At 42.8% G+C, this 24,262-nt stretch overlaps 1 protein-coding gene across 3 annotated transcripts in view; it reads left to right on the top strand.

Annotated features, from left to right (window-relative positions):
• nup160 (nucleoporin 160) overlaps positions 1 to 24,262 on the top strand; it is a 45,979-nt gene that overhangs the window by 630 nt on the left and 21,087 nt on the right. Inside the window, exons 2-14 of one of the 3 annotated variants that reach the window (XM_048607241.1) lie at positions 1,139 to 1,244; positions 3,006 to 3,216; positions 4,091 to 4,313; positions 4,805 to 4,883; positions 5,263 to 5,377; positions 5,775 to 5,930; positions 6,183 to 6,263; positions 8,280 to 8,377; positions 15,599 to 15,683; positions 17,919 to 17,987; positions 20,314 to 20,397; positions 20,907 to 21,077; positions 22,602 to 22,701. In XM_048607241.1, coding sequence (XP_048463198.1) covers positions 1,139 to 1,244; positions 3,006 to 3,216; positions 4,091 to 4,313; positions 4,805 to 4,883; positions 5,263 to 5,377; positions 5,775 to 5,930; positions 6,183 to 6,263; positions 8,280 to 8,377; positions 15,599 to 15,683; positions 17,919 to 17,987; positions 20,314 to 20,397; positions 20,907 to 21,077; positions 22,602 to 22,701 — 1,578 coding nt within the window. Of the gene's footprint in view, positions 1 to 1,138; positions 1,245 to 3,005; positions 3,217 to 3,370; positions 3,487 to 4,090; positions 4,314 to 4,804; positions 4,884 to 5,262; positions 5,378 to 5,774; positions 5,931 to 6,182; positions 6,264 to 8,279; positions 8,378 to 15,598; positions 15,684 to 17,918; positions 17,988 to 20,313; positions 20,398 to 20,906; positions 21,078 to 22,601; positions 22,702 to 24,262 lie in introns of those variants that run through there. The other 2 variants (XM_048607242.1, XM_048607243.1) reach the window with 2 other exon arrangements.

Genomic DNA, 24,262 nt, shown 5'->3' on the forward strand with positions numbered 1-24,262 from the left:
TGAGACACAGAGAGAATGAGACACAGAGAGAATGAGACACAGAGAGAATGAGACACAGAGAGAGAGAGAGAGTGTGTGTCACAGAGAGAGAGAGAGAGAATGTGTCACACAGCGAGAGAGGGGGAGGGAATGTGACGCGGAGGGAGAGGGAATGTGACGCGGAAGGAGAGGGAGAGTTGTGGGGAGTGGATGCAACAGAGAGGGGAATGCGACAGAGAGAGAGAGATGTTGGGGAATGCAGTGGGGGAGGTTTGCAACAGAGGAGGGGAATGCCTCGGGTGGGATCTTGACAGGGAGAGGGGCTATGCGGTGGTGTGGGGAATGTGACAGAGAGGGTTTACAGTGGAGCTGGGTGAGGGGGAGGTTGGCGGAGAGGGCACAGATAGACAGCAGAGTTTGGTTTCAGATGATGCCAGGTGGCATGCTGGAGGCCTGTAGAAGTGGGTGGCAGTGGGAAATGTGAGGAGGGCAGTGGAACTTGATCTTGGGTTAAAGGAGATTTAAAAGGAGCGATCTTGTCAGTGTTCAACATTGTAATGTTGACGCAGTAAACCAGGAGGCTCTTTGCACTGGTCACAATACCTGTAACAAAGGATGGGCATTCATCAGTTGGTGATCAAAGATTGGTGTTTGTTGCTCAAGGATGAAAACAGATGAATATGAAAAAGTAGTCAGGTTTAAAGGTTTTCGATGATGACAGAAATAAAATGATAAATGGGGAACAGAAAGGACAGAGGATTGAAACTCAGTGGGGAGCTGTGTCAGAAAGCTAGACAGAGCTGATGGGCCAACTGGCATGTAGGTGAAGTTTACATCTTGTGTTACAATATTGGAGGCCCCTGTATTTGCTGTCCACTGAGAGACTCTGAGAAGCTCGTATGAGCTAGTCCTTTCAGGAAAAGAGGCAAGTAAGGAGCAGAGATAATGTGCAAATCCTTTACAAGGAAACTTTTGACATGTTCCTTTTGTTTAGAGTGGTTTAGTAGCTGATCTTTTAAAGAAATATAGATTATTGTTTTCACTTTATTTCATTCAGCTGCTTTGTGTAAATGGAAAAGAGTAATTTCAGGGTCACGCTGATTGTGTCTGTGTCTGTGTCTGAGCTGAGCTGACTGAGTCATGTCTGCCTATCCTACAGGTGTGAATGCTGTCCCAGGATTGAAATATTCCGATAGTGCTGGAGGATTTTTCTATGAAGACAGTGGGAAGCTGCAATCAGTCACCAGGAATCGCTTCATACACTGGTGGGTAGTTTCTGTTTGTAATTTGTCAAATAGACCTGGTGACCCTGTTCTGTACTTGCCAGAGCCGTAAACAGTACTGCTACCAGGAGACTTACTGAATTAGATTCAAGATCGGAAGATTTGGGACAGTATGAGGATGGATAGAGTAAAGAAAGATAATTGCATATTCTAATGTTTTGGGTTACGCTTTTGAATGTTGCATGGTGCTTGCAACAGTGTTCTACCTGCAGGGTGCAGTATTGGATCATAATTAGCTGTGAAACAGAGTACCCTAATAAAGTAGCCTTACACTTGAGGCTCCATGCAGAGAAGGGAACCAGCAGGGTAATGGTGATTGTGTATGTCTGCTGCCTTTGTCCTTCCTGATGGTAGAGGTCACAGATTTGGAAGCACATTTGGTGAATTCCTCTGGTGCATCTCTTAGATGGTACACGTTGCTGCTACTGAATGTCAGTGATGTAGGAAGTGAATGTTGAAGGTCATGGACGAGGTGTGAATTAACGGGGTTTCTTTGTCCTGGATGGTGTTGAGTTTCATGACATGGTACTTTTTGAATTCATTCATAGCATGTGGGCCATGTTGACAGGTGGTGCCATTTGTTGCTTGTCCCTAATTAACCTTGAAAAGGTGGTGGTCAGCTGTTCTCTTGAACTATTGCAGTGCATGTACTGTAAGCAGTCCCAGGACACTATGGGGGAGGGAGGAAGGACCAGGATTTTGACCTAATGTTGTGAAGGAATGACAATATATTTCAAAGTCAGGACGGCTTGGAGGGGAACTTGTGGGTGGTGTTTCCATGTATCCATATCTGACTGTGGCATCAAGGATCTATAGTAAAACTGGAATCAATGGGTATCAGGGGACAAAGTCTTTGCTGCTTAGAGTCACACCTGACACATAGGAAGATAGTTGTAGTTGTTGGATTCAGTCATCCCAGCTCCAGGACATCTCTGCAGGAGTTCTTCAGGGTAGTGTCCTAGGCCCAACCATCTTCAGTTGCTTCATCAATGACCTTCCCTCCATCATAAGGTCAGAAGTGGGGATGTTTGCTGATGATTGCACAATGTTCAGCACCATTTGTGACTCCTCAGATACTGAAGCAGTCCATGTTCACATGCAACAAGACCTAGACAATATCCAGGCTTGGGTTGACAAGTGGCAAGTAACATTCACGTCACACAAATGCCAGGCAATTACCATCACCAATAAGGGAATCTAGCTACCACCCCTTGACATTCGATGGTGTTGCCATCACTGAATCCCCCACTATCAACATCCTGGGAGTTACCATTGACCAGAAACTCAACTGGACTCGCCACAAACACTGTGGCTACAAGAGCAAATCAGCAGGTAGGAATACTGCGGCGAGTAACTCACCTCCTGACTCTCCGGAACCTGGATGGGTGCAGCCCCAACAACACTCAAGAAGCTTGACAGCATCCAGCACAAAGCAGCCCGCTTGATTGGCACCACATCTACAAACATCCACTCCCATCACTGACCGACGTTCAGTAGCAGCAGTGCGTACCATCTACAAGGGGCAAGTTGTGTGCTTGTCCTAAATGAGGAAGGGCTATATATGTTGTTTCCCTGCTGTACTGGGGAAGATGAATGAGTGGCAGGTTGTGCCCTAGCTGTAGTGTATGGGTACAGATGGGGAGGGTTAGTGAAGGACAGGCTGTGTTTCTGCTGCTGCCTGTCTGACAGACAGGGCCAGCATGAAGGGTGTGAGGAGCTGACATTGTTTCTCCATCTCTTTAGGACTACTTCTGGTGACACCTTGCAGCTGATGGAACAGTCCCTGGACTGTAACCTCCTCAACAACACTGTCCGCATCAAGTTCCTGAATTGTCACCTGCTTCCAGGTGGTGTCCACATACACGAGACTCATGACCGTGTGACTCTACTCATTCTAACCAACCAGACTGTACACAGGATTGTGCTGCCTCACCCCTCGCGCATGTACCGGAGTGTGAGTATGAACCCTTCCGAGCTTGTGGAAGTCTGGGCTAATGTTCTCTTTATATCCCACCCTCTCCCTGCAGCAGCTGAATGGGACTTCAACCTGCAATGTAACCCACATGCCAGTGTGCTCCCAACTGATTCACACCGCTCCCTTCACACGATCCACTAAAGGGACAAGAGACCCATATTTTCTGAATTGAGTCAGATGAGGCCTGACTAATTTTGGGATTGTTTAGGAAGTGTATGGAGAAGGATCAACTCGTTGGGGTGTAGGTGGGTAAGTCATTGAAAGCTTCATTGCATAAGTGTGCTTGAGACCAGAAACACCAGTCCTAAGGAGATGCAGTGAGCTAGTACAATCAGTTTTATCCACAGGCAGGTGACCCTCTGTAGTGAGTTTGTGGAGGCAGTGTTGTAAATGAGGGACAATATCTGTGCAGTGTGTGTGGGGAGACAGTGGTAAAGACTAGGGACTGTGTGTAGACAGAGTGTGAAGGCACTGATATGGAGGAGGGAATGTACCTGCAGTGAGTGTGTGGAGGCAGTGTTATAGACAAGCAACTGTATCTGCAGTACGTGGAGGCTGTTGTAGATGAGAGTCTGTGTCTGTGCAGTGGGTGTGTGCAGGCGGTGTTACAGACGAGGGACTGCGCCTGTGCAGGCGGTGTTACAGACGAGGGACTGCGCCTGTGCGGCGAGTGTGTGGAGGCATTTGCAGAGTCAGGATATCCGTATGTTTGACATTGCTGTGGCACCTAGTCCCCCAAGAGTACCTTCACATGGGGGTCACTGTCCAGCTTTGCTCCCTCGGCTGGTACAGTTAGATTTCCTGAAGTTAACCTTCACTTTACTTTTCATTTCTCCTGGTAATATCTTGGCAGGAGCTGCTCACTGAGGGGCATGTCCAATCCATCTTCACTGACATTGGAAAGTTAAATCTTCGTGATCCAGCAAACAGTTTTATGATTCCTGGTATCCAGGGCCACTCGACTAACTCGACAGCATCAGCCACTTGGCTGAACAGTGATGGAGAGGCTCTGTTTGCACTCGCATCTTGGTCTGGAGGCATTCTCATTATCCAACTTCCCGAGCAAGACGCGGCAGGTAATGTGGGGTTTGTGGTCACAGGGACCAGGCATTAATCATCTGACATTGCTGTGTACGCACCCTGTCTTGTCATTTGTTCATGTAGTACTGACAGAAAGATTTATGACGTGTATAACCTGTGGACAGCGTGGATCAATGATTGGGGAAAAGGGTGGGATGTGGCAGAGTTGATTAAAAACCATTCTGTTGAACATACCACTGTCTGTATCACTCTGGAGGAGGGGCACTTGTCAGTGAGTCTTCAGATTTTTGGTCTCATTTGAGCCCCTCAAATCTGATTGCAGCTTATAACCCACTCCCTGATATCTGCCTCTATATAAAATCCATGGCTGTTTCCTCTTTGGCATTCTCTTTGATAGAGTGACATAGTTTGATCGAATTGTCAGTACAGTTTTCAGCATGAATGCTAGTGGTGGAACTGTGGGATTGTGCTCTGAATTTGTCTGTCTGGTACAGGCACATAGAGATTGACTGTTGTCTTGTTGCAGGCAATCCGGTTTTACTGGAGCTCAAGCATAGCTCAGTCATGCAGCGCTTACTGACCGGGTGGATGCCGACTGCAATCAGGTTAGTGTGAGCCCATCCTGTCTTGTCCTGTCCCGGGCTGCTCTTGTGTGTAGGCCAGTGGGAGGTTCTTGAAGGTCAGGGGTGGTGCTCCTTCCTTAGGACACAGGCATGGGGTGGAATGTTCCTCTGATCTGGGAAGTGGGTGGCCGTGGGAGGTTTTATGGGCTTTCATGGATAGGGAAAGGTAACAGTGAAGGGAAAATCCACACAGTATAACCCACTGCTACCTGTTTCTCTGACCCATTCCTTTGTCCTCTAAGCAGTGAGAGAATAGGGGGTTTGTTTTGCAGGTAGCACGGGGGCGGAATGTTGAATGGATGGGTGTGCTGAATGATCCCTGTTTAAATATGATTGAAAGATATCTGTGTGCTTTCTGCAGAGGTGACCAAGGCCCCTCGGACCTGCCTGTCAGTCTTGCAGTTCAGCTGTTGGAACATGATGCTTTTATCTTTGCTCTGTGTCAGGACCACAAGCTGCGACTTTGGTCCTTTAAGGTTTGTATGATGGGTGTCGGTGATAGGGTATTGTGCAAAATGTTCTCTCAAAGGGTTAGGGGTGCAGCACCCTCTCTGTGCCTGCTATTAGGGAGAAGTAGCACAATGAGAATTAAAGTCTCTGTTCTTTCAGTCTTCCTTTTGCTTGTCGAGTATTGTGCACAGGTAATACTTCACATAACATCTGCAAAGAGATTATGCTCTGGGAAGGTCTTGTTAAGAGTACACTATAAGCTTCCCGAGGAACTTTGAGAGCTCTGACTAGTTTAGTTCATTAGTGTGGACATCTGTTATTAGCTACTGTCCACCCAGCCTAGCCCTCAGTGTCTAGGTTGCAGGCTTTATGCTGCGATCTCTGTACTGATCTTCTAACTTGTGTAGTTTTTGTTTGCTTTAGGATCAGGTTTGCCTGATGGTTGCGGATTTGCTGGTTTTCGTGCCTGCCAGTAAGGAGCTGCGACACACTGTCAGTCTGGGTCATAAGCTGCGTTTGGCTTACTCCTCCACTGGTTTCTTCTTGGCTGTTTACCTGCACTGCCCCAAACGTGGACAGGTACTAGCTCAGTGTTAACACACATTCGACTATGGCTGTGTTCAGCTGTTGACAGTGTCTACTGTACGTGTGTATGTGTGACTGTGTGTGTGTGAGAGAGAGAGAGATTGTGTTCACAGTTTTTTGTCGGTTCTGCATCAGTTTGTACTGAACAGCCTCCATGAGAAACATATTGCGTAGAATCTGAGAATTTACAAATCAAGAGGACATTTTATTGATCCAGCAATGAAGCTTAACAATCTGTTCTTGTAGTTCTGTGTCTTCCAGTTGGTGAGCTGCATTGAGAGTAACCGCTACAGTCTGGATCACATCTCTACTCTCTTCTTCACACAGGTCAGTACCACCTGATGTCAGCCTTTCCCAAATCCTGGCCATGAAACTGTCTCTTTCTCTGTTTGCTTTTAGTAAATCCAATTGTAACATTTGTATTTAAATGGGAAATTGGCTTAGTTAGTTGTATTGTTACTATCAAGCAGGGATGTTGCCTCTTTATAACTCCTGTGGTATATTGGTAGCGGCTTTAGATTAGTACTCTGCAACTGCTGTAAACATAGAAACTTGAAGCAGGAGTAGGCTATTTGGCCCTTTGAACCTGCTCTGCCATTCAGTATGATCACGGTTGCCTTCCAAATTACATGAATAGCTGGGATCCAAGCACTGATCCCTGCAGTACGCCACTAGTCCGCCTGCCATTGAGAAAAAGGCCCGTTTATTCCCACTCTTTGTTTCTGGTCTGTCACCAATTCTCAATCCTTGCCAGTATATTACCTCAATCCTGTGTACTTGAATTTATGCCCACTAGCCTCTTATGTGGGGCCCTTATCAAAAACTTTCTTGAAATCCAAATATGCTGCAACCCTGCTTCTGCTTAATCAGTCACTATTGTGCTAGTTACATCCTCAAAAAAAAAGCTCCAAGACATTTGTTAAGCATGATATCCCTTTCCTAAACCCGTTACCTTTGTGTAATCCCTTTAATGCTTCATAAATGCTTTCTTATAAAATCTAACAGAACCAAAACATTTGTTCAAAACTGATCCTAACAAGAAGAGAGAACTTGCAACTTGAGCTTGTTTGATCATTGAATTGGATCATAGTACCTAACTCCTTATAGCCACATTTGCCATAGATCCCATAGTATCTTTGATAAACACAAATCTATTGATCTTTCATTTAAAACTCAGTTGATTGAGCATCATTTGCTGAGTTAGAATCCCAGCTGATGTTGTTATTAGACAAATCAGATCGCAGAATGAAATCTGACTTGATTATATTTCATTGTTTTAATGTGGCAGTCTTTCACTGAGCCATAAGAACATCAGACTGTAAATTTGTTTTTAACAATAAAATTGAAGCTCATTGCATAAAATAAATAAAAATGAAATAAAACAACCTAAATTTAACACAGTTTAAAAGATTTCAAAACATAGGCGAAACAAAATTCCAACTCTTGCCCAACATCATCACTTTACACTTGATCACAAACGAGTGAAAGCTTCCTTCCCTATTAAATCTTTAGTTATTTCTTTTGCATCTCAGTCTGGTCCTGACACTTATGAAGTCTTTTATCTTTAATCCAGCTAAGATCCTGGATTTTCGCAGCTTGGAATAGCCAATGCAGATTTCCAGCCAAATGTTCTTAGTCTGGAAGTTTCACAAACTAAACTCTCTCTTTCTCTGAGATAACTTAACCCGTTGACTATTCTGAGCAATCTCTTATGCTTCCATCAGACTCCAGTCAGGTCATTATAAACTCTGTTTCTGATCTGTGTTTTTCCAATCTAAAGTAAGTCCTCAATTAGCTTGTTTTTGGATTTAGAATGTTTTCCTCTCTCCAATCGGAAGTTTGTCACAATCAACTTAATTTTTAAACGTCTTCCCAAAAATAGGCCAACTTCCTCATGCTACTAATTTGAAACCTAAATTCTTTTAATATTTCATTTTAATATGCATAAACATACATAAATGTGTGTGTGTGTGATAATAAAAGTATAATATATCACACACTCCTTTTGTTGTGGCTATTGGTACCAGAGTTCCAAACTGTATCCACTATAAAGAAACAATTCCCAATTTCATTCGAAGGAGATCTGGCTAGAATATTTTCACTTTCTCCATTGGCCTTTCCTTCCCAATCTAGAGAAGTAATTTCATTGTATTACTTTTGTCTGACCAATTAACAGCTTCACCGTGGATAAAGTTGGTAGACTGGGGCGTGTATCAACCCCTGGAATGGGATGGGGACAGGCTGCATGTCTCTATCCAGAATGGGATGGGAGCAGCTGTATATCTGTGTATAGATTGGAGAAACAAGTCTGGTTAGCCTGCCTGATACTTGGTCTCTTCACAGGAAACATTGGTGGATTTTGCCCTCACTCCCACTGATATCTGGGCTTTGTGGCAGGATGAGGACAACCAGGCGAACGTACGATACATCAGCTTTGAGCAGTAAGTTCTCTGTGAAACGGCAAACGAAAATAACATGTATATATGATTACATCTGATCCTTACAGGAGGTGGACTTTCTGGAGATTTAAGAAAAAAAGCTGGAACTTAGGAATTGCCCTTTCCACATTTGATCCTGACCCCTAAGCTGTCTGCTGATGTCATTCTCACTAATGAGGACATAAGAGCTAGGAGCATGAGTGGGCAATTCAGCCCTTCATGCTTCTTTCGCCATTTCATACAACAGTGGCTGGTCTTATTCCAGTCTCAATTCCACGTTTTTGCCCGCTCTCCATAACCCTTCAACCCATGACTAATTAAAAATCTGTCTCCTCAAATTTGTTCAGTTTCCTAGCAGTCTGGGATAGTGACGTTCGCAGATTATTTGACAACTATTTGAGAGCAATAATTACTTAGCATCTCTTTTTTGTTTTAAAATTCTGCTATTCCTTATCATAAAACTATGACCTCTTGTTCTAGATTGCCCCACAACAGGAAACATCTTCTCAACGTCTACTTTGACCATCTCTTTCAGCAGCTTGTATACCTTCATTAGATCCCCTCTCATTCTTCTAAACTCTAGACAGTATAAACCTGAATTGCTCAATGTCTGTTCATAAGACAAGTCCCTCATCTCTGGGAACTGAATCTCCTCTGAACTGCCTCCAATGCAACTACTTCCCTCCTCAAGTCAAGGGACCAAAATTGTATACAGTACTCCAGGTGCAATCTCACTAATGCCTTGTACAGTTGCATCGAAGCTTCCCCACTTTTATACTCTATTCTTTTAACAATAAATACCAACGTTCCTTATACATTCTCTATTACTTGCTTTGCCTGCATTCTTGTTTTCTGAGATTCATGCACAAGAACACCCAGATCCCTCTACAATAAAGTACTCTGAAGTTTCAGTCCATTTAGATAAATTGCCTTTTTATTCCTCCGACCAAAATGGATAACCTCGCACTTAGCCATGTTAAACTTCATCTGCCAAATCTATCTATATTGATTTGTAAATATCTTATTACTTCATTGCAATTTACAGTCCCACCTATTTTAGTGTCACCTGCAAATTTAAGTGTGGTGCTTTCTATCCCTGCATCCAAGTCATTAATATCGATTGGAAATAGTTAGGGCCCGAGACCAAACCCTGTGTCACCCTACTAGTTGCAGCTTGCCAACCAGAAAAACACCTATTTATTCTAACTTTCTGCTTCCTGTTGGCTAGCTAATCTTTTGGCCAAGCTAATAAATTACCCCAAACCCCATGTGATCTTACTTTGTCGATTAAATTTTCATGCAGCACCTTACCAAATGCCTTCTGGAAGACCAGGATCCCGATTATCTACATTGCTTGTTACACCTTCAAAGAACTCTAGCACATCACTCAAACTTGATTTACTTTCGTAAAAACCACGCTGACTCTGGATTGCATTTTGACTTTTCAAATGGTCTGTTACTATATGCTTAATAATAGATTCTATCTCTTACCAATGACACACTAAACTTACTGGTCTGTAGTTTCTTTCTTTATGCTTCCTTCCCTTTTTGAATAAGGGTGCTACATTAGCATTTTTCCAATCCCCAGGAATCTTTTCAGCATACAGGAAGTTTTGGAATATCAGTGGATCCACTGTCTCTGCTGCCACTTCCTTTGAGACCCTTGGATGTAGGCCATCAGACCGTGGGAACTTGTCTACCTTCAAACACAATCATTTGCTCAGTAATTTTTCTCTAGTGGTGGTAGTTGTTTGAAGTTGTTCCCTCTCTGTAATCTCTATGACCTGTTACTATTAGGATGGTACTCATGTTCTCCACCATGAAAACCGAGCAAAATATTGATTTAGTGGCTCCACTGTTTCTGTGTTCCCCACTATTAATGCCCCCCCCATCCTCTAAGGGACCAACATTCACTTTAGCTACTCTTCACTCTTATATACTTATAAAATGAGATAGCAAAATCTTCTATACACTTCTTCCATAGTTTTCCAAGTTTTCTTCCATACAGTTATGACTTTTTAGTAACCCTTTGTTGATTTTTCAAAAATTTTCCAATCTTCCAGCCAGCCACTGGCCTTTGCAATATGGTACGCCTTAAGTTTTTGTCTTTATATTATCTTTAACTTTCTTACTTAGACATGGGTGTCTATGCCCTTTCTTACACTATTTTGTCCTTTCTGGAATATATTTTAGTTAGAAGCAGTTATGTACCTCCTTAAACATCTGCCACTGCTTATCGATAAGGTCCAGAAGCAGGCAGGTGGGTCTGGTTTAATTGGGGATTATATTCGGCATAGCCTGGTTGGACCAAACGGTCTGCTTCTGTGCCGTATGACTCTTATAACAGTGTTACCTTTAAGTCATCCTGCCCAATGTACTTGGACCATGTCTGTCCTGATGCCTTCTTGCTTACCTTTGTTTAACTCCAGAACACTAGTCTGGGACTCCAGTTTCTCACATTCAATCTGAATTTGAAATTCCAGGATGCTTTGATCCCTCTTCCCTCCAAGATCCTTTACTGTGGGATCATTGATTAATCCCATCTCTACACAATGCCAAATCCAGAATAGTTTGCTCCCTGGTTGGTTCCAGAACTTATTCCAAAATGTATTGCTCCAAGAAGCAATCTCTAATACATTCAATGAACTCCCTCAAGGCTACCTTTGCCACATTGATCAATCCAGTCTATATGCATATTCAAATCACCTATGATTACTGCTGTACCTTTCTTACAAGCCGCTAGCGTTTCTTGGTTTATTATGTGCCCCGCTTCGGGACTACTGTTGGGAACCTACAAATTACTCCCATCAGGGACTTCTTTCTCTTGCTGTTTCTTATTTCTACCCAGACTGATTCCATGCCTTCATCTCCAGTGCTGATCCTTTCCTTTACGAAGAAATCTACAGCACCTCCTTTTCCTTCCCACCTATCCTTCCGAAGTAGTGAGTATTCCTGGATATTCAGTTCCTGAATGTCGTTTTCCTGCACCCACATCTCAGTAATCACCATCAAATCATATCCTTTTGTCTCTATTTGTCCTGTCAATTCATTCATTTTATTCTGAATATTTTGTGCATTCAAGTACAAGGCCTTTAAGTTTCTGTTGTCAAATTTCCCTACACTTGTACAATTTCTCAGTGTGAAAGCCTGTTTGTATCCCTCTTGCGACTTTCCACACATTTTTGTCATCTCCAAATTTGGCTACAGTAAATTCACTTCCTTCCTCCAAGTCATGCACGAACAGCATATCATCTGGCCCTGCGCCTGTAATTAACTGACTTAATTCTTAATTTGTTTTTGTTAAATTTCGTAGTACCCTTTAAGTTTTGAATCTGTAAAATATTTCTACCATTCTCCTTTTATCTGAAAGTAACATGATAGCTACTATTTTGAATATCTATGACAAATCAATTAACTTATGATTCTCCTATAATGTTTTGTGCTGGACCCCTGATCTCAGGCTTCAATCTATTTTAAAAAAAAAAGTACAAACTCTGGTTCAAAAATAAAGCAAAAAACACTTCTTTCCCCTCTGCACCGAATAATAACTGTCTTGCAGGAAAGGAGGTTGTAGTTTTTCTGTTTTATCTCTCACTAACTCTAACTCTATCTTTCTCTTTTTGTCTCTCTGTTGCGCTCGCTTTCGCTGTCTGTATGATGTGTACAGAAATATTAGATACAGATTAAAGTAAAATAGTTCTGTTTCAACTTAGAATTCTCTCTTTGTGGCAGATCTGTAGTTTGTTAGCTGACATTGATGCTTTAGTTGACATAAAGCAAAGGATACTGAATGATCTATTTGTCTTGAATATACTTAATGACCTGGACTTGACCACTCTCTGCAGTAAAGAATTCCAGTTTCATTAATATCTGAGAGAAGAAATTCCTCCTCTCTATCTTAAATGGGTGACCCCTTACTCTAAGATTATGCCGTCTAGTCCAAGGCTCTTCCACAAGGAGGAGAAGGCTGACACTGTCTTCCCTGCAAGTCCCCTCAGAATCTTCTGTGTTTCAATAAGGGGTCTCATTCTTTGAAACTTCAATGAGTACAAGCCCAATCTACTCAACCTCTCTTCAAAAAAAGAATCCCTCCATATTCTATGTCAACCTAATGAACATTCTCTAGACTCTCCTTCCTTCAATGAGGAAACCAAAACTGTTCTCAAATTCCCACTGTGGTCTAATTAGTGTCTTGTATGGTTTGAGCAAGAACTCCCTATTTTCATACTTCATTCACTTTGAAATAAACATCACTATTTCATTTGTGTTCCCCATCACGTGCTGGACTTGGATTTTAGTTTTTGCTAATTCATGCATGAAGAATCCCAAATCTTTCTCTTCTGTAGCTTTTTGCAGGTCTTTCCCCAATTAAATAGTATTCAGCTCATCTATTCTTCCTGCCAAAGTGCATAACCTTACATTTTCCCAAGTTACATTCCATCTGCCAGGTTTTGCTCACTTGCTAAACCTGGGCTATTTTTGTCATCCACAAACCTGGCTATGATAAATTGACTTGCCTCATCCAAGTCATTAATATGTATTGTAAATAATTATGGTCCAGCCCTGATTCCGGTTACACTCCACTAGTTAAAATTTACCATCCTGAAAATACTATCTAATCCCACTCCCTCTTCTATTATATAGCCTACCCTCTGTTCAAGATAATATGCTACCTCCAACACCATTGGGCGTTATCTGATTAAATAGTTTAATATGTTATACTTTACCAAATGCCTTGTGAAAATTCAAATATATTGCATCAACTGCTTCCCCTTTATCATACTTGTTACCACCACAAAGAATTCTAATGAATTTATTCGGCATGATTTCCCCCTTCAAGTTGACTTTGATTATATTACGTATTTCTAAATGCTCTGCTACTGCACTCTTTATAATAGATTCTTCGTATTTTCCAATAACAGATGTTAAGCTCAAAAACAAAACCAGAAATAGCTGGAAAAACCCAGCCAGTCTGGCAGCATCTGTGCAGAGAAAGCAGAGTTAACACTTCAATCCAGTGACACTTCTTCAAAACATAAGTGTTAAGCTAACTGGCCTAAAGTTGTCTTTTTTTTTTGCCTCCTCCTTCTCTTTTTGAATCAAGTTGTTACATTGGAAGCTTTCCAATCTTCCAGCACTTTTCCAGAATCTAAGGGTTTTTTGGAAAATGATTTCCTGTAGCTACTTCCTTTATGTCCTAGGATGCTACCCATCAGGTCCAGGGGACTTACCAGTCTTTAGCCCCATTAGTTTCCCTAGTGATAGTTATTGTATTTATTTTCTTTCATCTTTTTGCCCCTTTAATGCATATTATTTTTCAAATGCTATTAGTACCTTCTACTGTAAAGACTGATACAAAGTATTTATTTTCCCAGCCTCGTCCTAAGGGGTATTGGTTCACTTTGATCGCTCTTCCTTTATATATATTGAAAGAAACTCTTGCTATTCTTGATATTATAATTTGCAAGTTTACCGTCAAAGTTAATCTTCTCTCTTTTTGGGTCGTCTTTTGCTGGTTTTTAAAACTTTCTCGATCCTCTGGTTTACCACTAACCTTTGCCATGCTGTATGTTTTTTTTCTTTCAATTTGATGTTATCATTAACTTCCCTGGTCAACCATGGTTGACTTTTCCCTTTTCCTTGAATTCTCCTTTCTCACTAGGTTATATTTCTGCTGTTCGCCATGAACTACGTTCATAAACATCTGCCCTTGTTCCTCAACCATCTTCTGTGCTAAACTCCATTCTCAGTTCACTCTAACCAGCTCTGCTCTCATTCCTTTGTAACTACCTTTATTTGTATTTAGCCCAGTTATTTCCAACCCAAGTTTCTCACTTTCAAACTGAATGTTAAATTCGGCCATATTCTGGTCTCTGCGTCCTAGGGGATCTTTTACTCTGAGATAATTTATTAAACCTGCCTCATTATTCATTTTAAAATAGCCTGGTCCCTGGTTGGATCCACAACATATTATTCTAGAAAACTATCCCTAATACACTGTCTAAATTGTGGCTACTTCTGCCAATCTATCCAAAGATTAAAATCGCTTACGATAAATGTACTCATTGACTGGCCTATTCTTTAGCCGCTATTGGGGGGTTTTGGACAACTCTCACTAGTGTTTTCTACCTCTTGTTTTTGTTTCCTACCTTCTCTCATATGGACAGTACATCTTCCAATTGAAGATTATTCCTTGGCAGCATACTTACTCCATTCTGTATTAACAATGCCAACCACTACCCATTCCTTCCTTCCTTTGTTCATCCCTTCATTCCCCTCCCTTCCTTTCAAAAAGTTACACATGAATATTTAGTACTCACTTTGATTTTCTAACCTTGTTTCTGTAATGACTATAAGATTATACCTGTTAACCTGTCTTTGTGCCACATGCATTCAGGTAAAGAACTATTAATTTTGCCTTTTTACCATTCTTCGTCCTCATTGACCCTATTTGCTGTAGTTTTTCTATGTTTGTACATTGTCTGTTTTGCTCTGTGTATTGGTATCGAAATAGCTGTCCTGTAATTCTGACATATCTCTTTATTTTGTGAGCCTACACTTCTCCTCACCAGCCCCGCCCTGATTCCACTCACCAATCTTTGAGCTTTGTGTGGAATTCCTTCAGTTTATTTGCCTTGTCCAATTTCTGTGTTCCACAGATGGTAACCCAGAGATTATTAGCAGAATGTCCTTTTCAAGTACTGTTAATGTCATTACCACCAATGTGGATACAAGTCACTGGATTCCACAGCACCAACTCCAAAACCCTCCCTTCCTGTTCTGTTCCCCTGCCCAACTGCAGATGCATAATTTATATCTTAATGTTTCATGGCCCAGGTCTGACTCCACCGGTAAATGCAACGCTAACAGCTGGGGACAGTCCCAGGTTCACACCTGTCTGAGCACAGTTGACATTGTGTTAAAATTGGCTGTGACCTAGCGGTCATTGATGCCCACACCTCTGAAGATGTAGTGCCAATTCCCACACCTCCCTTTTTGCAAAGTGTGGACTTTGAGTGTCTTTCTTTGCCCTTCATTATCAATTACCTTCTGTACACTCAGTGTCTGTTGCCGGGACTAATGCGAGTTTCTCAGCGATTGGTTTTGCTGAATGTTCATATGTCTTCAGGAGTGGAGGAAGGGTAACTATTGAAAATGGAGTAGGTTTAGCTGTGGAGGAGGTGTAGCTTGTAGCCAAAGGGTAATGGTTTTCTTTTGTTGCAGTAACAATGCTGGACAATGGAATCAGGTCTTCACACAGCCTGTTGCTGAAGAAGAATTATACATACCAGAGGATCAGGATCCTAAGGTGAGCCTTCATTCCCTCCAGACCACTTTACCGTAATCTCATTGACCAAATGTGATCCAGCCAGCAAGCTGTTTAATAGAACAGGCAGGGTTGAAATTGGGATCTGATCCTTTTGATAACCCTGGTCTTGGGTGTATTTGACATGACAGTTTCCACCAGGTTTAATGATATTGATGCTGCTAGGTTGACCGGTAAATGCATTGTGATGTTCTCATCAAGGCAGAAACTGTGCTGTCATGTTGCTGTGAATAAATAGTTTGGAGCTTCAGCCCAGGGGGGCTGTCTCACTGACAGTTTGAATGTGTCAGACGGGATCTTGGTTCTGATATCCCCCTTTTTTGCCTCTTCATATGGATTAGCAGTCCTGGGGGGTGGAGGGAGAGGTAGAGGGTTGTGTGTGTGTGGGGGGAGGAGGCTGCTGAGGGGTGGTGGGTGGAGGGGAGTTGGGGTGGTACTGTTGGAACAAGGAGAATTATATATCTAGGTTGAGAGTGGACAGGAGCTGCGTGGTTTTGTGTAAGGAAGGCGATCTCAGCCAATGGGTGAGTGGGTTGGAAACACGGTGTGCTGGAGTCTGGGTGACCCAGATTCATGGAGGGGGCCAGAGTCTGGGAGGATGGGGGGGGGGCAGAGCTGGGGTGGAGGAGTGCGGATCTGGGTGGAAATGTGGGGCAGGAGCTGGTCAATTGGGCTGGTGTACCCTCTGCTTCTGTCCCCCTTTGTCATTGTATCCTTTATTTAATGCTGTCTCTTCATGTTCCTTCTGACAAAAACTATCACTTTATACTTCTGTGCTTTAAATTCCATCTGCCACGTGTCTATCCATTCCACTAACTTCTGCACTTCAGAAGTCCATCACTATCTTCCTCACAATTTACAATACTTATGAGTTTAGTCCAAGTTTCCAAGTCACTGTCGTTAATATTAATTGGGAGAAGCAGTGGCCCCAATGCTTATACCTAGATTAAAGTACCATTGGTTCTTTTGGACTGGAGCTGTTGCACACTCATCACTGCTGTGTTTCCTGTCTCTGTTAACTTCATATCCACCCTGACATTGTCCCTTTGATTCCACAAACTTCAACTTTGCTCACAAGCCTATAATGTAGCTCTTTATTAGTTGTCTTTTGGAAGATCACATTGTGACTGCATTACTCTCATCAGCCCTTTCTGTAAGCCTGTCAAAAGGCTAACTTTGCTAAATTAATCCACCTTTGTCCCAATGACTATTAACTTTCTTTCCTCAGTTATCATTTCTAAAACTTTTCCCACCATTGAGCTTAAACTGACTTTGTTTATCCTTACAGCTTTGTTAGATAACAAGGTAACATCTACAATTCTCCAAACCTTTCACACAACACCTGAAAGTTGGGGTGGGGGTTGGTAAATTGCAGCCAGTGCCTACGCAGTTTCCACGTTTGACTTCTTTCGGTATCCGTCGATACATCCTCTCTAATGTTGGTAACTTACCAGTGTTAACTGTAACCAGCCTATTTCTTACTCACTTCTGTCCAGCTTCGGCCATCTAGGGTCTCCAACAGCTCCTCTTTCACTGTGACTTACCAGCAGCGTCCTTGACGAAGTCAAAGTATTTCTTTAGTGCCTCAGCTGTTTTGTCTGATTCCACGTTTAGGTCTCCTTTTTCAGTTTGTGATTGGTCCCATCCCTTCTCCATGCTGTCCTTTCACTACTCCTGTTTATAGAAGACTTTGGGATTCCCTGATGTGTTAGCTAGCAGTCATCCAATGATCATTGGATTTCTTTGCCCTTTATTTACACCTCGTTGGAATGTACCTTGTTTGTGCCCAAATTCTCTTCCTCTTTAAAAGCAGCTATCCCCTTTATTTAAGGCTCTGATTTGCCTGTGGCAGATCTGTTCTTGTGCCAGTGAATTTGGCCATTTGTTAATTTACTCTGGATGGCATCTCGTCCTTTCCACAGCGAACCTAATCTCATTGCTTAACCCATGTCTAACCTCGTCCAATCCTCGCACTCCTCTGGTGCCTATGTATCAGCCACTTCCTTCTTTCTACTCTTGGTGGCTGTGCCTTCAGCAGCTGAGACCCTGCAGTTCCCGCACTCTATCCCACGATTTCTCCTCTCTCATGACATCCCTGTAGTTCAGTGTGAAATTCTTGTCAAGCATGTCTCCTGTAAAATACATTGGTTAATCACATTTAAAGGCTCTATACAAGTGCATGTTGTTGACTAAGTTAAAATGCTGATCTCTCAACAGGAAGCCTATCTAGAATACCTCTTTGCCCCCGGCCGGTTTACAGCTCATGCCCTGCTGAAAGCTCTGCAGGTAGTTCTGTTTTCTCTGCTATTCTTTTCCATTAAAAGCTTTTCTGCTTTATTATAATATTGTTCCAAGCGAGATCATAGCCTGTGTTCAGCGGGAGGCTAGTGCTTTTGAGCAAGGTCTATGTTTGTGTTTGTGTGTCTGTGCCATAGGCATTCAATGGTGAGTAACTCGAGGACCCAGACAAGTCTGATGTGGGATGTGCCAATTAATGACCTTAAGATCTGATTGCTTCTCCATGACATTACCAGCAGTGCTACTATTGCTGAATGTCTACCACCATCAATGTCGTGAAGGTAGTGGACATCTCTGTTAACTAGAAATTTAACTGGATCAGAATTACAGGTTAGACTTGAGAAATTCTGCAGCGAGTAACTCATTTCCTGACTCCCCAAAGCCTGTCCACCATCTACAAGGCCCAAGTCAGGAGTGTGATGGTATAGTCCCCACTTGCCTGGATGAGTGCAGCCCCGACAACACTCAAGATGCTTTACGCCATCCAAGACAAAGCAGCTCGCTTCCTTGACTTGGAATTATATCACTGTTCCTTGATTGTCACTGGTTTAAGATCCTGGAGCTACTTCCCTAATGGCACTTGGGTCTACCTATAGCAAATGGACTGCAACGGTTCAAGAAGGCAGCTCACCACCACCTCCTCAAGAACAATTAGGGTCAGGCAATAAATGCTGGCCCAGCCAGCAATGCCCACACCCCATGAATGAAGAGAAGATACAGAAGGAAGCTCCAGAGAGGAGACTTCACATCTCATTTCTCTTCTTGCTATTGGTTTGCTAAAGAGTGCAGAACAAAATCCAGATGTAGGATGAGAGAAGTAGGAGACAATGTTTAAGGCTTTTGCAAAGATTTGTAGCTTGGGTTGTGGGTGAGGTTGTTGACTTGCTCGCTGAGCTGGCTTGTTTTTGTTCAGACGTTTCGTCACCATGCTAGGTAACACCATTAGTGAGGCCTCCAATGAAGCAATGTTGTTCAACTCCGCTTGGAATTTATACTGTCCAGTCTGTTATGGTGAGTTGTTATTTCTGGTTCTGAGCCAGAGTAGAACAACATCGTTTCATTGGAGGCCTCACTGATGATGTTACCTAGCATAGTGACGAAACGTCTGAACAAAAACGAGCCAGCTGAGTGAGCAAGTCGACAACCTGGAAACAATGTCTTAAACCCTAGTGTTAGCACCACGGGTATAGGATTGGTTAACCAGTGAGAAGCAGAGAGTAGAGATATTTGGGTCACATTCACGTTGATGAGTTGTAACAATTGGAGTGCCACTGTCATCATTGCTAGGACCTCAAGTACCTACAGTTGATATCACTGATTTGATGAAGTGTCAAAATTTATTGGAATTAAATTTATCGAAGACACTGAGACAGGAAGCACAGCACTTCCTCATGCCCTCTCAGGTATGCATACATCATCTCATGACGACTTGAGATATGGTTTAAACTAAATTATCCGTACCACCGTTCTCTTTACATCGCCGAAACACAGACAGTGCAATGTTCGACACACGGCAATTGGCGTCAGCACACCGATCACAGCATTGAGTTCAGTCCCTGCCAAGCACGGGCCTCAGTCCTATGCAGCCGGGACGAAAATTAGTGGAATCAGTGATCTGGACAGTACTTCATCTATTGCTTGTAGTTGCTGTCTTTCCTACATGACAATTGCGGCTGCATGTCGTAAGGTACATTTTTGGATGTGAAGTTTGTTAGGACATCCTGAGAATCTGAATAGTGCTATATAATTTGGACATTGGCTCTTTGCATGAGAAGTGGGAAATCACTTAATGAGATGCTTTCATCGTTGAAATTGCCCTCTTGAACCTGGCTCAGCTTCCAAAAGCCTCAGAATTGTTACCTTAGCTTCAGACTTTCTGTCACAAGATTCTAAGTAGTCATTGGCATTGTCTCGTCCCTTTTCCTTTTCCTGTCATTGATCTTCATTTCAAATAATGCGGTTACAACAGATCCACTGTCTAAAGATGTCGGGCACCTGAAGTATTTGTAATTGGTTGAAGGTCGATTCATGGATCTGTATCCAGTTCAGCCTGCTATCAAATGCACCCAAATCCATTTTGCTGTATAGGTATATTAAACTGTGGTTGTGTTTGATGAAAACACAAACTTCTGATATATATTTCTCTGCTTTTCTGGGCTGTTGAATGTCATTGTGTACCTTACAGAATCTAGTTTTGTTCTCTGGGTGTACTGTGGCCAGTAGTAAGTCTGATTCAGGAAGGAACGCAGCACTAGTACATAGAAACCCAGTGGCTAACAACTTTTGGTCACTGTGTTGTGAATCTTTGTTTTAGATCTATTGTCGAGGGGCAGACAGAATCGTGGACCCAACTATGGATGGGCTGAAGAAGGAAGTAACGTTAGCTGTGGAAAATGCGGTAATGTTGGAGATGTTAGAATTTAATATTCTTTAAATCCACAAGATGTTCTACTCCTCCTCAGTCTGTGCTTGCTTGTTCCATGGATATCTGCAGTGTTACATGCTTGTTATAATTATGTTGAACAGTGTAGCCTGTACTCCTTGATCTTGGTTTAATTGTGTTTAAAATGCATCACAGCTTCTCTTCGCTCTTCAAGTCTATCAGTTAAAATGTTCCTTCTCTCAACTTTTCTTGTCAAACGTGAGAGCTTCTAACTCATTACTTTTTCAGTGTGCTTGAAGGGAGGCCATTTTGCCTGTTTGTATTCCTTCACATTCAAAAACACATTGGTGTTATTTTCCCAGCATGGGGAATGAATTAATGAATGAATTTGACTGAGAGGATTCTTTTATGCCTGATGACTGAATTGAGACATTTTGGTCTGCATCATTTAGTCAGGTGTTCTCTTGTTGAATTTGTGGTCTGATGCTGAATGCCGCCTCTCGTAATGTTTTTGCTGTGTTTAGATTCAGAACAGTGTGACCGAGTATGAGTTCTCACAGGAGGTATACCGTCAGCTACAGGTGGAATTCTGGTCCAAGTTCTATGCCTGCTGCCTACAGTACCAGGAGGCCCTGGCACGACCTCTTGCGTTGCTTGTCAATTCACGCACCAACATGGTGTGCCTGCTGAAAAAGGTGAGAGCTTGGTACCAGCCACATCCAGCGTCTGACTGAAAAGCCTCTAACAGAAGCCTTGCAAGGGTTTTGCTACCTGGTGTCCCACGACAGAAGTGATTTAGTACAGAAATCTAATTTAACAAGTTGTCTACATAGGTGGGGTACAGCTTTTAGACCACGTTTTAAGCCATGGTGTTAGTATCGCACTCAGCTCCTAGTTAGTGGGCTGTGGGTATAAGGTCGACTGTAGGGTCTTGTCTGGCATTTCTGTGCAGCCTTGTGTGAGTGTTGCACTGTTGGAGGTGCTGACTTTCCAATGAGACTATTAAAGTGGGTTGGTGCTTGTCCTCATGGGTCTACTAAGCCCGTGATCTCAAAGCACTATCTTGAGAAAGAGGAGGGAAATTCTTCAGTGTCCCTCTAGCGTCAATGTATTTATCCTTCAAATGACACTTCAGAGAATCGAACAGCAGAAAATGATAGAAATGCTCCTGCAGATCTGGCAACATCTGTGGGGCGGGAAAGGGGCAGTATTTCAGGAAGATACCCTCTCGTCAGTCAGCACTGGGGCAAAGGGGCGTTGTTTCAGTTCGGTGCCATTTCACCATGGGCACGTATTTTGAGATATAACAATTTTTTCTCAAGGGAGAGGAAGTGAGAGCAGAATGATGGATTTCTGATGAGCTAGCCCGCAGGGGAATGACAAAAGTGGTGATGGTACAAATCGCAAATTTGTTAATTATATCCAGTGACAATCAACTATTTATGGGATTTTGCTCTGCAAATTGGCTGCTTCCTATTCGACACAGTGAGCACATTTATTAGGCTGGCACTGGCAAATGCACTGTGTCGATCCAACTCTTCCTTTTTTTAATCTCGATAAATTACATTAAATGGTTTACAGTTTGTTAATAATGAAAACATGTTCTCTTCCTCTCCTCGAGTTAGGCACAGCGACGCAGCTTAGTTTCTGTCGGCATCTAGTATAAAGCAGAGGGCTATATCTCTGGTTTAACCCTTAGTGGTATAGAGTTGAAAATGTAGCCAGTTACTGCTAGTTGCAAGATCATAGACAACTTAGGGACACCAACTACAGTAAAGGCCTCATATCTCTCAAGCATCGCTTTCTTAAAGCAAACAGTGACGGCGTCTGCCCACTAGTCATCAAAGGGCCCCAGACCAGAACATCCTTTCTAAACTGTGGCAGGATGTTATACCTTCTTTCTTTTATTATCCTGAATGTTTTCATTAAATACCAATGAAGAAGGTCTTTTTTTGATCAGCTGAACATGCTCATTATAAATGTGCAGCTAAGTGACATTGTGGGTTGATCTAGAGGTTGGAAACTGCAACCTCCTTCCCCAGTCACCAAGCTCCTGGTAAATAAAGCCCAGATCCCTCTTTTTAGAAAAACCCAGGTTGACGAAATGAGCGCCTTGTGTGCAATGTCATATTCAATTTCACGGGTAGCCCAATGAAATGACCTGAACGCTCCTCCTTGATTTGGAGTAGTTCTGACTATTCACTTTGTTTTTTTGACAGGGATTCCAGTCTTTCTTCTTTCCCTGCCTTACCATCGATCACCTCTACATGTCTTCAGATGAGTGCCTGTTTCTGGAAGATGAATGTTCCCTCACAGATGGTGAGTTAAATATGGTCAAAAAATGTGTAATTTTGGGTCACTAGTAGTATTAATATCTCCTTGCCTTGACCCTGTTACTGGTTCTTCCTGGTTGGTTTATAGAGTTGTACTGTGGATTATATCCAAGCTCTGCAGTCCTATCACATCCAGTCATGAAGGCTGGTGGACAATTGAACAACTAACCAACAGGAAACGACTCCACAAATATCCTGACCTTTAATGATGGGGTTCCATGAGCACATCTTTGAAGTATTTGCGACAGTCTTCAGTCAGAAATACCAAGTGAATAATGTGGAGGTCTCCAGCATGACAGATGCCAGTATTCAGCCAGTTTGATCCACTCCATGTGATATCAAGAAATGTCTGGACACTGGATATGGGCTCTGACTACATTCTGGCAATAGTTCTGGACAAAAAAGCTGAATTCCAGAGGTGAGGTGAAAGTGGCTGCCTTTGACATCAAGGTTGCATTTGACTGTGTGTGGCATCAAGGAGCCCTAGCAAAACTGGAATCAATGGGTATCAGGGGACACACTCTCCAGTGGCTGAGATCACACCTGACTCATGGGAAGATGGTTGTGATTGTTAGAGGTCAGTCATTTCAGCTGCAGGACATCTCTGCAGGACTTCCTAAGGGTAGCGTCCTAGCAGTTGCAGTGTGTACTATCTACAAGATGCACTGCAGAAATTCACCAAAGATCCTCAGACAGTACCTTCCAAACCCACGACCACTTCCATCTTGAAGGACAAGGGCAGCAGATAAATGGGAACACCACCACCTTCAAGATTCCCTCCAAACAACTCACTGTCCTGACCAGGAAATATATCGCCGTTCCTTCACTGTCACTGGTTTCTGGAAGTGTCTTCCCGATGATCTATGAGAATGCTTACACCACAAGGACAGCAGTGGTTTAAGGCGGCAGTTCAACAGCAACTCAAAGACAATAGGGGATTGGTCATAACCACTGGTCTAGCCAATGATGTCTGCGTCCCTCGGAAGAATGAAAATGACCTTTTGCCCCTCCCAGGTTTATTTATTGAGATCCATAAATGCTGATAGTCGGGGTGCACTTGGTATATTTTTCATTGCACTTAATGTTATTGCATGTGGTGTTTCTTGAGGCATTGTCCCCCTTCCCCATCTTGCCTTTGTGCCTAATTCAAGCTGAGTATCAGCAGTTACTGGTTCTTCCGGGTTGGTTTCTAGAATTGCAGTGCTGAAAGCTCACAGGTGATCAGTGACTGGATTCCTGGATTTCTTCTGCCCAGATTGAGAGTTACAGTGCACCTCGAAGAGACTGGACCCTCTTGGTGTTCCAGCGGTGCAGCTGCTGTATGGTTTGTGTACTGAGCGGAATCACATTATGCTAAACCATCCATTCAGAGTATTCATTGCGTCAAGAACAGTTCAAGTCTCACACATACACTAGGGTGCGCCCGGTGGCTTTTGAGTAATGATCCAGGCTGTAATTGAAAATTACACACGAATGCAAGCTGCTATTGCTGCAGTCCTCTCCTTTGTCAATCTTTCTGTCCTTTGTCAATCTTTCTGTCCTTTGTC

The sequence above is a fragment of the Rhincodon typus genome, chromosome 17 (assembly GCF_021869965.1).
Source record: "Rhincodon typus isolate 14 chromosome 17, sRhiTyp1.1, whole genome shotgun sequence".
Taxonomy (NCBI): Eukaryota; Metazoa; Chordata; class Chondrichthyes; order Orectolobiformes; family Rhincodontidae; genus Rhincodon; species Rhincodon typus.